Consider the following 15,628-nt stretch of genomic DNA (forward strand, 5'->3'; position numbering starts at 1 on the left):
GTACAGGAATTGGATGACATATTACTGACCCAGGGCCAGAGACACGAGAAGTCCCAGGGGATACAGCTGACATCCTAGATGCCATGATGCCAGCAGCAAAACTTCTGCTACACTGACTTCCCCATCTCCCAGATGGTTTAATGATTTCTTCTTTTCTGGTTAAAGCTAAGACCCAGAATAGAGAGGAAATACCCATACCCAAGTCCCCTTGGCTGTGGGAGGAATTTGGACTCTACACCTCCCAGGGGTGGACCATTTTGATTCTTGAGGATAAAGGTAGCAATTAGATCTGTCAAATATAAACTAAAAAAAACCTCCAAACCCTAACAGGACTTTTCATTGTTTAACTTATCCATCTCTGCCTAGAGCTTTCAAAGCCTTTCATTCAAGCAAATGTATGATATTGGGACTGTTTCACATGATCTGGTGAAGACAACTATCTTTTTGTGCACTGTCACACTTGAAGTTGTGTCCTTGGACAAGGAGTCTGCTCTTGTGATTTTTCTTAAGCAAATGTCATCTTTCATGACTTTTAAGGTCCCTTCAGAGGAATAATATCGTTCCTCCCCGCTCCCTGGGAGCTTTGCAGTTTGTTTATTAATAGACAGTAGTTTGATCCTTAGCTGGAATAAATGAGTCCTTGCTTCTATATGGGTTACACAGGTCAACTGACACCAGGGGCAGATTTGCCCATTCAGAAAAACCTCGCTCCCTGCTTGTGGGAGAGACAGTGCTGCTGGGGAATGCCTCGGGTGGTCCGAGCCTCCACGCAGCGCCCTGCGCAGCGAAAACAGGCTCCAGGAGCTGCCGCTGCTGGGGATAAATCCTGAAGGAAGCGTGAGCCATCGGCTCCCCACGAGCAGACTTCACCTTCCAGAGATGGCTCTGAGTGCCGGTACCTGAACCAAGACGTTGCTCTCCGTGTTAGCCCTCACAGGAGAGCAGCAGTCAGCAGTGACCCTCTGTGGCTCACGGCAGAATTGCTGTCTCCGGGTGGAGACCTCGTCCCTCCAGCACTGGACAGACAGCTGCAGGATTTTTTGGTGGGCTGAAAGCCCTGGGGAAACTAAATGAACTAGATTAAAATATTCAACATACCAGTTTTAAGCGCGATTAAATACATATATCGATACCTATGCTCTTGAACAAGCATCCACCTGCACAGCATACCAAATACAACTAATTCAGTAGAAGTTTTGGGCACTCACGTGAAAGTGAGCCCACTTTAACCACAAAAGATACCAGCAATGGATATTAAAATCTGACACATGGAAGATATACCATAAAGTTACAGTTCGCCAGAGGGTTACAGCCGAGATACGGCTGCTAAGTATAATTTCACTTCTTTTAGGGTTTGAGGTTCCGGGAAATATGTACCATAAATATGGCTAAACTTCTCTATTTTTGTAAGCTGTTGCTAAAAATTAGTTTGGTGCGTGAAACAAAAATAGAGTTGGCTGAATAGTTAAAATTGTAAAAGAGTAAAACTGTTTTTTTTAAATTCAGTGGCAGCAATTAGGTGCTTTGCTCCCTCTGCTCTTTGCAGAGCCTGGGGGGGGGTTGTCCTGTGCACAGGGGCTGGGGTGGGAAGGAAGGATTTCCGTGTGCGGGGGGAGGCACACAGAGCGTTTGATTAGTCGCAGGAGCCTCTCGGAGGAGAGGGATCAGCCTTGCCTCTTCTCCATTAGAAGGCACCAGAGATCTACCGTGGTTCTCCTGTGTCACCAGCTGGGGAAAGCTGGAGGTGGCTGTTCCGCATGACGGGTGCCTTGGTGAGCCCGCTTCTCTTCCCCGAGTTTCTGCTTGGCATGTTTCGGTGCAGGCATGGCCCACCGCTGCCTCTTCTCTGCAGTGAACTCTGCTGCACCTAGGAATTCCACTTCTGCTTCCCAGCTCTGATCTGTCACCAGGTGCACATCTTCATCTGTTGCCCAGAGATGCCCTTGCACAGTGGGAGTCTGTGGTGGGACAGGGTACCTGCTGCTGCCGCGTGCCTGGATCCTGACCTCCTCTTGGTCTTTTTACTCTTGGGTCTACCTGCTAGGAAGTGTTGGTTTTGTTGGAAGAAACCTGAGGAAAATCTATACAAATGGCTCTGATGTAGGCTTTAAAGCATATTTTGGACATATGTAGCTCATAGGTACACGTAGGCCAGGAGGTAGCTTCACTTTCCTTTCAGGCAGGTAGTTCTCTGGATTCAGCTGCAACAGTTCTGTATGCCGTATATTGCATACAAGAGGAAATTTCCAGCACTTCCCCTAAATTTTGAAGTTGGACAAATGGGTGTCAGTAGAAATGAAGGCAGGCTGTGCGAGTGTGACTGTGGGTAGCAGAAAAGAGAACGGCCGTTCATTATTCCCTAACCCGTCTGTATACAATGCCCCTATTTTGTGCAGTAGATCGGTAGCATGTTACACAGGTAAGTGAATTAATTCAGTAAATGGAACAAAGTCCCTTTTTCTTTTCCCACTGAAAAAATTCCTCTACTTGGGACATGCCTCCTGTTTCTGAGTTGACAGAGTAGGAAAGCTCCATTTCTTCAGAAAACTGGGGGAAATGTTCTACTGAATTCTTTTTTTTTTTAAGTGTGCCCTCTTTTTATTGCAGACCAAACAAAGCCCCAGCTGAAGGAGATGAGGCTCTCAGTTTACCATGGAAAATGAATCCCATGCCAGCTTTCAGCCAGCACTGAGCCTAACGGTGTTTTCCTGTTTCCCAGTGGTGGCCGGGCAGCCGCAGCTGGGCTGGAGCCTGCGGCACTGCCAGTCTGGGGGGCAGAGAGTGGCTGTTCCTCAGAAGCTGTTGCAGGAGAGCTGCCTTCTGCCCTCTCATTTGCTGTTTTCTTGGTCTGCTCTGGAATTTGGCTTTAACATTTTATTTCTGTCAACATACAGAGCTACTGAAACTTTCCAGATGACCCACTCTGCAGAGAACAACTCTGAATTAATACTTTTGTAACATTTTCACTTCTGATGCCACTAACAGTACTGGTTTTGTCCTGGGTTCTAGCTTTTGTTGAAAATAAAATCTTAAGAATAACGTTTAGAAAATAATTCTAATATGACTTAAGGTAAAAATTTTCAAATTTTGTTTAAAACACTGATGTGAAAGATCAAATAGAAAGGATCCTCAATTCAGCAAATTTTAGTGCCTTCAGGAAAAGGTGCTTTGAACATGCAAAAGACCGCAGGTGGATGCTCTGAAAGGTGAAGTCTGACCTTGGGCAGGGAAGGGAATCTCAGGCCTCTCCTGTTGCTGGAGCTGTAGATAAATCATTAAACATTCCCTGCAGCATGAACTTGTTATCCTACCCACCAGAGATGCTTTTACTTCAGCCACTTTGTTATTTTATTTCTGTGCAGGAACTGCTGGATGCCCATCCTTGTTGTAGGGGTGTGCAGGTTGTCTCTCAGGGACGGGTGTTGGGGTCCTTCTGATGGAGAGCTGGTCTGTCTCCCGAGCCCTGGTAAGTGTTCTTACCTCTGGACTGGGGGGGAGGACGAGTGTCCCCTGGTTCAGCTCTGCAGTGAATCCAGCTTCTTTCTCCTTCCACAGCCCGTGTGTTTATTTTTCAGGCAATTTGATTTGGTGCATTTGACTAAAATTCAGATAGGTGTGTTTCAGCTCTTTGGTTCTTCTCCGATTAACACATGAATATGGCTAAAATTGGATAATTACTCTGACTTCTAGCTGTCCTGGGGCAAGGACTGCTCTCTGTAGGAGTCCCAGGCATCTGAGCCTGCTCCAAGCACTCAAGAATGGGAGAGGAAAAGCCAGCGTCCAAAGAATACGGACAACGGGATGGGAAATGTGGTGTCTGCCTTTCTACGGGATCCTTTCAAATAGGAATATGTCCGGGCAAGAGGGGACGGCGTGCCCACTGGGACTCGGCCTTACAAAGAGCGGATTAACTGGGGCTGTGCTCAGACGGGACCTCGCTGCACTCAGGGTGGGAGCTGTCCCCCCGAAGGCAGGGGGGCTGGCAGCCATTAGAGCCAGGGACTTATTAGCTGAGCTGGGTGCAGAGTGCTCAGCACCCTGCGGGACTGACCCTTTCCAGCAGCGGGTAATTCCTCGCTCTGAGCCGGGGCACGCCTGGGGCTCACCGGGCAGAGCCCGACCCCTCCCCTACCAAAAGCCATAAAAATCTGTGGCATGACGGGCGTTAAAAAGAAGGAACAAAGCCCAGGCTGGCCCGCGGCAAAGGGAACGGTTCGGGGGCACAGGGCGAAACGGCAGAGCGCTTCTCTCTGCCGCGGCGGGGGGGTCGGCCGGGAGCCGCAGGGAGCGGCAGAGCCCGCGGGGGCTGTGCCAGGGCCGAGCCCCGGAGCGCCCGCCGCCGCCGCCGCCGCTTCTGCAGCCGGGAGCGGCTGCCGCCTACGCCGGGGGAGGGGGCGGAGGTGGAGGGGGGGGACTCCGTCCTCACCGATCTCACCGTCCTCGCCGCCCTCACCGCCTTCGCCGCGCCGCGGCCCCGTGGGGGCGGCAGCGGGGTCGGGGCGCGTCCCCAGCCGCCCCGGCCCGGACCCCGCGGGGCGTTCGGCTCCTCCGGCTCCGCTCCGGCTCCGCTCCGGCCCCTGGGCTCCTCCCGGCCCCTGGGCTCCTCCTCTCCTCCCGCCGCAGGTTGCTGCCGCCCGGGCCAGGCGGGTGCCCGGTGCCGCCCGCGGCGCCCTGCCCTGCCCGAGGTAGGTGCCTTCCTCGGGCGTGCTCCCCAGAGCGGGGGCTGCATCAGCCCAGGGTTCGTCGGCTTCCCCCGCGGCTTGGGCGGGCCGGGCGGGGCGGGGCGGGGGGGGGCTTGCTCGCCGTTGGCGGCCGCTTGGAGTCCGCGGGGTTTGCGGGCAATCCCTTCGTCCCTGCCTGCAGCAGGGCGAGCGTTTTCGGGCTGGGAAGCCGCCCGGCCGCGCTGGCAGAGGAAGGGCTCCCGCGGGGCCAGAACCGAAGGTGGCACCGCTAGTACCTGCTCTCGTCCTTCCTGAGCTTCCCTGGGGCTGCGGAAGAGTTCGGAACAGGCTGTGGTTTCTCTGGGAGAGGAGTGCTGGCATAATGTCCTGCATTGCCGTATTACTGCCCGGTTTCGGTTGTTCAACGCAACAGCAGCGGCACCCCGCCCCTGAGCAGTGCTGAAGCAACGAAGAGGTGGTAAGAGAAATTGTTCGTGAACCCCTCCGAGTTAGTGGTCCTCTTCCGAGGAAGCTCGGTAGTCGCCCATCAGTGGTAATTCTAACAGTGCAACTGGCTGCTGGCCTTTTGTAGAAACGACTAACTCTCTCCTTGGTCCTGCTGAGCTCTTTTCCTCATCAGAGAGCACAGCCTGCTTGCAGGGTAAGTGTAAAACCCCGGCGATGGCACTCCAGTGGTTACATTTCCTCCGCTTTGCTTTGGTTTTGCCTTCATCTGTTGAGGAAAAAATATGCTTGGCAATGTGAAGGTGTGCTATAGGTGGGAGCCTGGGCATTCCCAAGCAGCTGCTTTCTCGCGCCCGTAGAAAATTTCTGCTGGCGCTGCCAGGCTGGCTGATGAGACCCCGGGACCACTGACGAGTGGAGCTGCTGCCACGCTGCTCGTGGAACAAAGAGTGGTCCGACCGAGCATGAAGTTAACGTGGAAGCGTTAGTCGTCTTGGCCCAAGGGAAAGTAATGATTTTAATAATTTTGTGACTTTGCAGTGTGAAATGGGGAAAGATGTATCATTACCGTACCCTGGGTACACTTTATAAATATACAAATCCTAGTAATTATCACTCAGACTAGCTTAACTTCAAGCAATATCCATGCTCCTTCCTCATAGCTTTTATGTATTGATACGTTGTCAAAAATAAATTAAGCTACACAAGAAAATTTCCTTGAACAGCTGACCTTGGTTGACACCAGTAAGATCACTGTGATGTAGAAGCATCAGTATGCAAACCTTGCTTATGGCTATTACATCTGAAGGTGTATTTTTCCTGTGAAGAGTAGGTTTTGGGGTTTGAAAAGAGGTGCTGGTATGGCTTTGTTTCCAACTGAAGGCTCGATCTGTTCCCTTCAGAGGCACCGGTAGGGATCGCAAACATTTGCTGCTTCATTTGTTTTATTGTTGGATCTTGTTTCAGTTCTCTGAGATGAGAAATCAAGATTTTAGGTTTTTTAATAGTTTGCACTGCGGTTTTTTGGCCTTTTGAGAATTGCAAACTCCCCTGCTCTTTGCTGGGAATAGTGAGATCTATGTGAACCACAGCAGCAGCGTGGGTGGGTTGCAGTTGAGATTGTAAAATGCCTTGGAGGGCGAGTGCCTTGTGTGCTGCCTCTGATCTGTTCTGGATGCCTCTTGGTAGTGCTGGGAGAGGTTCTGGGGAGTGCTGGGTGACCTCTCAACTCCAGCTGATGTGGGGAGAATAGGTACCATTGCAGTCAGCCATACATCGCTTTGGCAGTTGCTGCAGTTTGATCCACAGTTGGATTCCCAGGATCATCGTATTGGGGATGAATTTTGCATCACTGCAGCCCAGTTCAGGAAGACACCCAAATGTAGGGGTTGCTTTTAAACTTCAGGCAAGCTTTGGCAGTTGCTTTAAGGTAATCATCCTGACCCAGGGCAGGAGGTTAGAGCTGAGTTCTTGACTGAGTAGTGGAGATAAAGGTAGCTGGAGAGAAGGAGCTGCATGTGCTGGTGCGGGGAACCCACAGCATCCCAGGGCAGTCCCAGTTCCCACGGCTGTCCCCGTAGTTCTCTTTTCTCCAACTTTTTTTTTTTTTTTTATGATTCCTCCCTTTTCTGCTTCAATAACATGATTTTATTACCTTAAAGTAAAAAAGTGAAGCTACTTAGTAGCTGTGTTTCCAAAGTGTAGATCTGAGAAAAATGAGTAAGGCTACATTGCATCCTTAAACGTTCAATGAAAATACAAATGCCTGAAGAACACTCCAGGCTGGGCAGAGTCCAGATTGTGCTGCTCTGTTGCTCCCTCATTTTATTCTTTTGGGGCTTTGTACTTTCAACAGGAAATAAATGTGTGTTTCACAGGGGTGTCAGTATCAAAATAAGCATATAAAGGTGCTTTCCATGTAAACTCGTTAAAAATAAAATTGTTACTGTACCCATATAAGATCATTCAAGCTATCTTGAGTGCCACTAAACTATATAGAATCATATGCTCCAGTATACACATACATGTTCAGGGGAGAATTGGAAAATTAAAACCTTTGTTGTCTGCTAATGAACAAACCTGTCTTTCCGCAGGGTAAGAGGAAAACCAGTCATTGCAGCCAGCACTGAACCGTAAATCAGAAGGTTTTCTTTTTTGCTCATAGTTCATATCCAAAAATTTTTTTGAAGAAACTGAATGGTAACTACACCTTGATTTTTCCATGACATTTTTCATTTAAGAAAAAAAGGTATGATTTTGTCCCAAATGAAAGACTTTTGTAACAGCTTAAATCAAAAGGTCAACACTGAATTTCTTCTTATATAGCTTTTACACTTCCACATGACCTTAGTATTCAAAAGTGCCTTTCTGATTTTATCTAGCCAAGTCACTATGTCCGTTTATTTTGGATATTGACCTCACTAAAATTAGTCATCATTGGAGCTACAAAATATAATGTGTTGGATGATACAGCAAACATGAGCCAGATCCTCCGATCTTTTGGTCTGTTTCTGCACTTGCCTTAGTGGGCAGCAGTCCTGGTCTAGGTTACAAGGTTACGATGTTTACTGGGTTTCCTTAGTAAACTCCATTATAATGTGCTCTTTCCCTGATACTCAGTTTTGCCTCCAGAGCAGTGAACCTCCAGGGAGAAATCTGCAAGCTGCAAAATGCTTCTTAATCCTGAATGATGATGATTTTTTTGCCTCCTGCCTTCTCCAGGGTGTACCAGCAGAACATTGCCCAGGTCTACTGGGAGCGATCCGTGGGTAACACCGTCCTGGAGGCACCAGCTTTGAGGGTGGTAACGTAACTGAGAGAAGTGGAGAGAGCTGAGCTGGGGCTGAACGCACCATGGGAGCAAACACCTCCAGCAAGTCACCACCCTTCAATGAAAATGAAGATGGTAAGAGCTTTTCCTAGTTATTGTCTGGGACTGCAGAGTCCACCAGTGCAGAAACCATGACTCTGAGAGCCGCCGCCAGCTCCCGTGCTGGGGTTGCAAACACCCAGACATCTTGGTTAAGCAAAGGTGTGTCAAGGTCTGCAGCAGCAGCGTGCCTTTGCTCTCCTGCAGAGCTGTGGTCAGGTGTCAGCTGGTCCTTTCGCCTCCCCTCTCTGCGGCCAGGCACTGGGAGAATGACTGTTGGCAGAGGTTTGGCTTTGAGATGTCTCCAGGACACTGCTGGGCGCTTCAAAGGCAGGGAAGAAACGCTGCTGTTCTGGGGGCAGGGGAGGCTTGTTCTGGAGATCGCAGCACAAGAAGGACTGGTATCATGTGTGGTGGGAAGATAGCTTGAGCGATGCATGCTCCCATCCCTGCTTTTGGGCACTGAGAGAGACCTGGTCAGCAGCAGCAGAGGTGAAGGGTCCTGGTGACTGCCCAGCTGGGCAGCTCTACCCGTTGGCACTGGGAGACCAGCACACAGGCTTGCTTGGCTGGAAAAGGAGAATACATTGCTGAGAGCAGTGTTGGAGGTCAGTGTCACTATGCTGCCAAGATTATAGAGACAGTCATTAAAAGATTGTTCCATAAATCTATTTCCTGACCTGAGTCAGCTTGCTAACTGCCATATGGGCTTTCACCTGAGTACAATCATAAAATGCGTATGTAGATAAATACAAATACATATGAATAAAAGTAAAATATATAAGAACCTAGATGACTCATAAACTGCTGTCCCAAAGGTAAGAACTCCAGTCAGGGAGGAAGTAATCCTGATTACTTGGGAAGTCAGGAGAAAAGGAGGGGACATTGGCTGAAACCTGGTCTTTCTCACTCAGCTCCTTGAGGAAAGAGGTCTCGGAGGAACGCACTTTCATTCTGGAAATGCAGTGATTGTATCCCAAGTAGTGCCGTTAGTGCTCATGGCACAAAAGCCTCCTGCCCCAGGCTGTGGCCATCCCGCAGTCCAGTCTCTGTGCGCAGCTGCCAATGTGCACAGCTGCTTGGGGAAGGGAAGAGTCATTCTGCACAGCAGTGTGTTCCCCTTGCTGTCCTGAACCACGCTGCTGTGATCCGTCCCATCCCTGTGCGCCTCGGTTTGTCATCCCGTGGAGAAGATTTCGCACTTTGGGGTCTGCGTTCGCTGTTGTCACCCTCTAGGCGCAAAGGGAACCGGCGAATCACTCCGTCCTCACGCTCCGCGCTGCTGTGCCTGCAATGCAATGCCAGCTGCATGTGTGTGGCTGTTGGGCTAAATTGGCTGTGGCTCCCAAATTATTAATGCAACTGCTTGTGAATTTTCTTTGTTTTTCTTTTTTTCTTTTCCAGTTGCTTTAGTGCAAAAGAGGTCCGTGCTGTGAGGTTTTCCTGGAGATTTTATTCCTGGTGCATCTAAATGCTCAGTATTGGCATGTCTCATAAATAACTGCTTGTGCTAGCTCAGGATGACTAGTACTTTTCACATTCCTGATCACCTTCCTTGGGGTGATATGTCCGGGCTGTGAGATTGACTGTAACAAATTGAATTTTCCTTGGGGTGGCTGGTCTCTCTGCTGAGTCTTTCTCTGGGTTCGACATGCTTCGTGTGGTATCAGCTCCTGTGACTGAGAAATAAATAACACCCTGAGCAATGCAGTGACCTGTGCTGGGTGACTGTCCTTGGGGCAGTAAATCTCGGACAGGTAATTTCTTAATGAGAGCCAGTTCTGTGCTTGGGAAGGGCTTGGTTTCAGCAAATAAAACCTGACAGCGTGTGAAGCCCCTGTTAGCTCCGTGGCAAAGGGCACTGGGCTTTCCCAGTGTGAAATGCCATACCCTGTGCTCGGTGCAGTTGTGCATCGTGCTGGCAAGTCAAGGGAGGGGCCCAGTCCTGACCATCTCAAGGGGTTCAGTGTTGCTCTGTTGAGTTTCGGTAGGCTCAGGGGTCACCCCTGCGCCCAGATACAGTGTCCAGACCAGTGCAGTTGTGCTTTCATGGCCCTGCCCAAATTTAAAAAGTGGTAGCACATTTTTTTCTCTAATTAGTCATAGTTTAATGTACTGGGGGAAGAGAAACCTAGCTGAAGTGGGGATGTCTTCTATTAACTTTTCCATTACCTTGGCAAATCTGTGACCAGAGACTGTATCACCTTAGATGTCACAATCTTCTCCTTATTCTACTTTCAGCTGAAATGAATTAAGAGCTGCTGGGTACAGCAGGAAGCAGCACAGCGGCTCTTTGGCTCCGTGACACTGGCAGGTCACTTCACTGGGCTGCGGCTGGTGGAGAGCGGTTCCAGCTCTTGGGCTGTGCCATAGAGAGACTTTTCCTTTGGGACTGGCGTAAACATAAACAGCAACAGTGTGAGTGGTGTAAGTGCTCCGGTGCCAGGAAGGCACCCGATTCTTCACAGCCCAAACTGCACCTCTGGCAGTTCAGTGCTGCAACTGCACCTGCCGGTTGGGCAGTTGTCTGCCAGATGCTGCTCCCTGGGGGCATCGCTGGGACCCACTGCCGGGGGATGAGGAAACATCCCAGTCTAAGGAGTGTTTTGCCATTGCACCCAAGAATTGGGTCTGCTTCTCAGGGAACTGTGCTGTAACATTCAATCATTTCATTTCTCTCATTACTTCTCAATGTAATTGAGAATGTACTTCTTTTACTACTTAAAAATAAAAAAAAGTCTTGGAGAATACTCAGGCAACAAGGTGAAACGTTTTGCAAAACAGGGTTGTTAAGGAGCTAACTCAAGGGTGAAAACACCTGGATTTACAGTGTGCCATAGTTTTCTGAATAGCCTTGGGCAAATTACTTCACTTTCCTGTGCCTCCTCCTTCAGCAGTGGGCTCCCTTCTCCTCCCACACCTTGGCCATTCGCTCTGCTGAGCTTGGGCCACCTTCTGCCATGCAGAGACAGGTAGCACGCAACAGGACAGTAGGGCTTACGCCTCGCTTGAGCTCGCGGTGTCCTTTGATATGCACATATAATGCCTTTTTCATATTTTTCCAAATTGCTGTTGCTATAATTTGACTATTTTCTGTGGCACCATGATTTTTTTTTTTTTTTTTTTTAAGATGGACTTCTCAAAGGGGCTTTATTTGCCTTCGGCAGAAGTTGGATGACAGTATTATTTTTCTCTCAGTGTTTCCTCTGAGTAGGCACAGTGGTGGATAATAAGCTAGTGAGATGAAAAGAAAATGTAATAACCAGACAGAAGGTTCAGTGCTGCAAGGTGATCTCAACTCCCGGTGTAGTCAGGATGAGACCACGTTAAAAGCTGGATTTTGTTTGTGCTGCTTCTGGGCAAAAGGGTGTGGAAAGCATCCCAGAGGATGGCAGCCAGATATTCTCCCCAGCTGGCCAAATCTGTGGGAAGGTAAAGCAGAAATAGATAGTAGGTGAGGACAGTGGCTGGGTGAGATGGACATACATCATTCTGTGGTCCTTTTCCAGTGTCCTCTCTAGCCCACCATCAGCCGTTCTGTCTTTAAATTGCCCCGGGACTGAGAAGAGTGTTAGATGTATCTTTGTTCCTCTGCCTGGATCTGCACCAAGTTCAGCTCCCTGATACAGAGGGACTTGCGTTATCATTCCTGATCCTGTGGTAGCACTTGTTTTCCTGAGGCTGCAGAGCAAAGAAGGAAGAGAGGGAGGAAATATACTGAAAATGGAGGAAATTACAGTGACAAAAGGAAGACGAGTCATAACAGACCGTGCAGTGTTGTGCTAGCTGTACTGGGGTGGGCGATGGGGATGGGAGGACCTGAGGCCCCTGAAGCATTGACTTCCACTTGGCAGATGGAGTCTGGGGGCTTTGGCAGCGTTGACTTGTCTCTGATAAGGATGTTTTCTGTGGCTGGTTAGGTTCTGTATTTTTTTATCTAAATACTGTTCCTTGAACCTGTTTAGAAATACAGCCCCTGCTTTCAAAATGGTATTTCATGCTTATGCTTCAGTTGCTTCTTTATAGCAATTGTATTATCTTCCTTGACATCTCTTAAACATAATTTGTCTGACTTGGCATATAACATGAATTTTGTCTCTGAAGGGCAAATGCTTTGGCTTTTTCATTGTTTTAGATGCCATCAGGCAGTGAAATGAGGCTTGTCAAATCTGTAGATGTAGATTCAGGATGAAGAGCATGTGTTTGGTTCGTGATTTGGACACCATGGATTTCCATACTCTTTGGAAGCGAGACTCTGGTTGGGCTCACTGTGAAAATTGGGGATGGTAGGAAAGCTAAAACAGAGAGGGGTTAAAATGTGATCGTACCTAGTTAGAGAGTCTTAAATAAAAAGTATGCAATTTAGCTTCCTTACAACCAGCTCAGTTATAGACCCGTGTTTAAAATGTTAATGAAAACATTAATATGTCTTTTAAGACATAAGACAAGGAGGTAGAGGGTGTTAACATGTTCATGAAAGCATTCCTATTAAAAGACAATAGGGATAGAGGGTGTTAACATGCAAAATCTGGCTGCCAGCTTAACTCCTCTGGATTTGCAGCTGTTCCAGATGTTAACACCTGGCTGGACCCCTGCGTTTTGTGGTCTGCCCTGCTCTTGCAGAGCCCCACATGGGATCCAAGCGCCTGGGACCTGAGACTCCCCTTTCCCCGCCGTCGTGGGCTGTGTTGTACAGCACGTAGCTCCTGCAGCTAACCTCTCCGTAGCGGGCACAGAGGGTTTCTTTCCCCTGTCATTTTTCCCTGCAGGTGATAAGCATCTTCACTCTCCCTTTTTATTCTGCAGGTATCCACTACCCTTCTCTCAGATGGTCTAACTAACTGGTAAACAAATCTAGTTAAACTCCATCATTATCAACTTGTATTTAGCTCTGATGTTTGCAGCTGTTGTTCCAGGTTTGAAAAAGAGCTTTTGTGCCTAAAAGCTGGTGTTTTTTCCAAGTGCTATAGCTGGAAACTATAAACTTTGCTTTGGTTATATTGTGGCATTCTACCTGAAAAGATAATGGCAATGAAAAGGACAAATTTTATAAATTTAGTGTGTCTTCTTTAAAAAATTATTCTGAGAATGGGTTACCCAGTGGGTATTACACTCTTGGCCAGCTATGCAGTGGCTGTTTTCACCTTTTTGGGGGAGGAAGTTCGGGCAGGCTCAGTGGACCGTATGGCTGAGGCAGTTTGGTGACCCTCATGTTTATGTTGAATGAAACCCGGTCTACCTGCTTAATTTCTTTGGAAAATACATGCATTATGTTAAAAAAAAAACAAAAACCAAACCACTAGCAAAGTATGAGTACATTTCCCTATAGCTGTGTGATGGCAAGAATCTAGCAAGTGTCTGTCCTGTTATCCTGGTATTAGCTTAGAGGCAGGAGGTGTCCCGAGGAAAAGGGGTTTATTTCTGACCAGTGTCATGCACAAGTCTGTAACATGGAGGATTCGTCTATTGCTGTGGCAGAGTGATAAACAACAGCTTCCTTGCTGGCAATCCCATCTGATAAAAAGCTTTGGGGACAAACGCCTCTTGGTTTCTGTGCCATTCAGTTCAGATAATGAAGAAAGCAGCAGATGACAATTATGTTGAGAGCTGCACTTTTCAAGACAACCTGTGGTGTCAGAAAGCCCAGAGAAGAAAACCTCTGTAGCCTGAAGCACAAGTTGCTCACATGCCAGTGTTTCTGTGAAAACAGGACTTCAAACTGACTGTGCCTGTTCGTTCGCTCGCTCCCCAGATGCCCAGATGCTCAGTGCACGGGTCCAGTACTGGCTTTGGCGCCTGGCATGGCCAGAGCCTGCGTGCGTCCAAGCTCTCTGTTATGTTACGGTTGTGTCTGGGAAGATTTGAGCAGGCTACAGCCCAGTCCTCCAGCTCTGCTGGAGATGGAGCCTGGAGCCGGAGCGGTGGGCCGTGGCATAGCGAGGGGGCTGGGGGGCTCGGCACGCTCAGACCTGTCTGCTTGGGGATGGTGTGAACGTAATTGAAGTATTTCAGGTGAGCCTGGGAGGGCAACACCAGGGCACCCGATGGAGCTACTGGGCAGGGCTTTCATGCCAGACATCCGCTTGGAGCCTGCGCCTCAGAAAGACGCCGTCGGCAGCCCGCAGGGAGCACCAGGTCGGCTTTGGTAGCCCAGCCCAGCCTGTGGTTTTCCAGCCTGGAGCTGCCGACTGCGGCTGGAAAGGCACCTACGGGTGAGTGCCTGAGGCTGCTGTCAGCAGACAAGTGCAGGCAGAGCCATGTTTCTTTGTACAGCAAGTGCCTTCATTCTCATTTCACTTGAAGCTGGAAGGGGAAGAGGCCTTGAGGTTTTCGTCTTGTTTCGCGAAGTGCTGGAGGTGGTGTGAAGTCTTGCCTGGTGGCAGAACATCCCGCTGTTTGTGCTAACGCAGGGTAATGGCAGTAACAGCCCCAAGGCTGGGAGCTTGGGGGTCACAAAGGACGGGTGTTTCCCAGAGGCGAACCTGCCCGCCAGACCCGGGCACCGGCACCGAGAGCAGTGCAGCTGGTTGCCTTCGGACATGGTCATTAAAGGAGCTGGTGGTGGTCAGCCTCAGCAGGGAATGGGGGTGCCACAAGGCAGAGGTGGACTCGGTGTTCACCGGTTCCCGTGGTCCCCATGCCAGGGACATCCCTCCCTTGTGGCCCCGTGCTGGCTGCAGGCAGCCCTGACTCCTGCCAGCAGCGAAATAAGAGGGGCACGGAGCAAATGAACTCTGCAATTTCAAGCCCATCACATCGGTGGTATTTCTCAGTTCCAGGGGTCACACTAATTAAAGCTGATGAGTTGTTATAAATCTATCAGAGGCCTTTCTCTGATGCCTTGAATGAGGGTCTCGGTGCGGTTTGGTTCAGCTGGCAGTGGCTGGTTAAGGAGCGTATCCCCGAGCGTGACCTTCCCTTAGCTGACGGCTGCTGGCCACAGCCCTGCTGCACCATCATCTTGGGGGAACGTTAGCAGGATTCAGTGCGTTCAGCTCAGTAATCATTGCTATGGTGCCTTACCCAGCAATCGGCAGCAGGGTTTGAACCCAGCGCAGTTAATCTGTGTTTGCTGTACAGTAATTTGATTTGCTGTTTCTCTGGACCTGTTTATTGCCTGAGACAAAACACAGGCAGCTTCATCCCGGCTGATCAGAAACACTTGATATGTAGGGTTCTTCAGATTAGCACTTACAAAACATTCTTCCTTGCTGCGCAGATGTCCACCTCCCAGCTCCATTTCCACCTGGAGGCCAGAAGGTGAAGTGAAAAGTGTGTTAATGTTCCTCCCTCCCTGTTCCAATGCACGGTCTGCAAAGCTGCTGCTCTTCTGTTTCCCTTCTGAGCAGAAACAGCCCTCTGGATGCTGAGTGGCAGTGAAGCTTGTGTCCAGGGTTGCTCTGTTTATCTCGCACAGTTATCAAACGGTTATCTAGAATACCACAAGGTTATGAAGATCCAGCTGCCCATTTATGTCTTCACATGGTATAAGTGTTTGATGGACTGAACTTCTTTGCGTTTGGTTTCAGCAGGAACAAGATGAGGCTTTCATGTTTAACAGGCAGGGCAGAGCGAGAACATTCACTTGAGGGTTCCTTGCCTGATCTGCCATTGACACAGGCTGACCCAGGGA

The 15,628-nt window shown here is 49.3% G+C and overlaps 2 protein-coding genes across 7 annotated transcripts in view; one reads left to right on the forward strand and one right to left on the reverse strand.

The window, feature by feature from the left end:
* Positions 1-1,499: 1,499 nt before the first annotated feature.
* Positions 1,500-5,054, reverse strand: LOC115334297 (translation initiation factor IF-2-like). 2 transcript variants are annotated; one of them, XM_029998348.2, is made up of 2 exons: positions 4,427-5,054; positions 1,500-2,037 (listed from the first exon to the last, which is right to left on the reverse strand). In XM_029998348.2, the coding sequence occupies exons 1-2, from the start codon at positions 5,052-5,054 to the stop codon at positions 1,904-1,906; spliced, it is 762 nt and encodes a 253-aa protein (XP_029854208.1). In that variant the 3' UTR covers positions 1,500-1,903. The 2 variants fall into 2 exon arrangements, with proteins under 2 accessions (XP_029854208.1, XP_029854207.1); XM_029998347.2 differs by having other exon boundaries at positions 1,500-2,040.
* Positions 4,573-15,628, forward strand: part of STK32A (serine/threonine kinase 32A) — a 36,124-nt gene continuing 25,068 nt past the window's right edge. The window contains exons 1-3 of one of the 5 annotated variants that reach the window (XM_029998342.2): positions 4,823-5,139; positions 5,254-5,322; positions 7,848-8,031. In XM_029998342.2, coding sequence (XP_029854202.1) covers positions 7,980-8,031 — 52 coding nt within the window. In that variant the 5' untranslated portion in view covers positions 4,823-5,139; positions 5,254-5,322; positions 7,848-7,979. Of the gene's footprint in view, positions 4,686-4,819; positions 5,323-7,847; positions 8,032-15,628 lie in introns of those variants that run through there. The other 4 variants (XM_029998345.1, XM_029998346.2, XM_029998344.2 and 1 more) reach the window with 4 other exon arrangements.

Source organism: Aquila chrysaetos, chromosome 22 (assembly GCF_900496995.4).
Source record: "Aquila chrysaetos chrysaetos chromosome 22, bAquChr1.4, whole genome shotgun sequence".
Classification (NCBI taxonomy): domain Eukaryota; kingdom Metazoa; phylum Chordata; class Aves; order Accipitriformes; family Accipitridae; genus Aquila; species Aquila chrysaetos.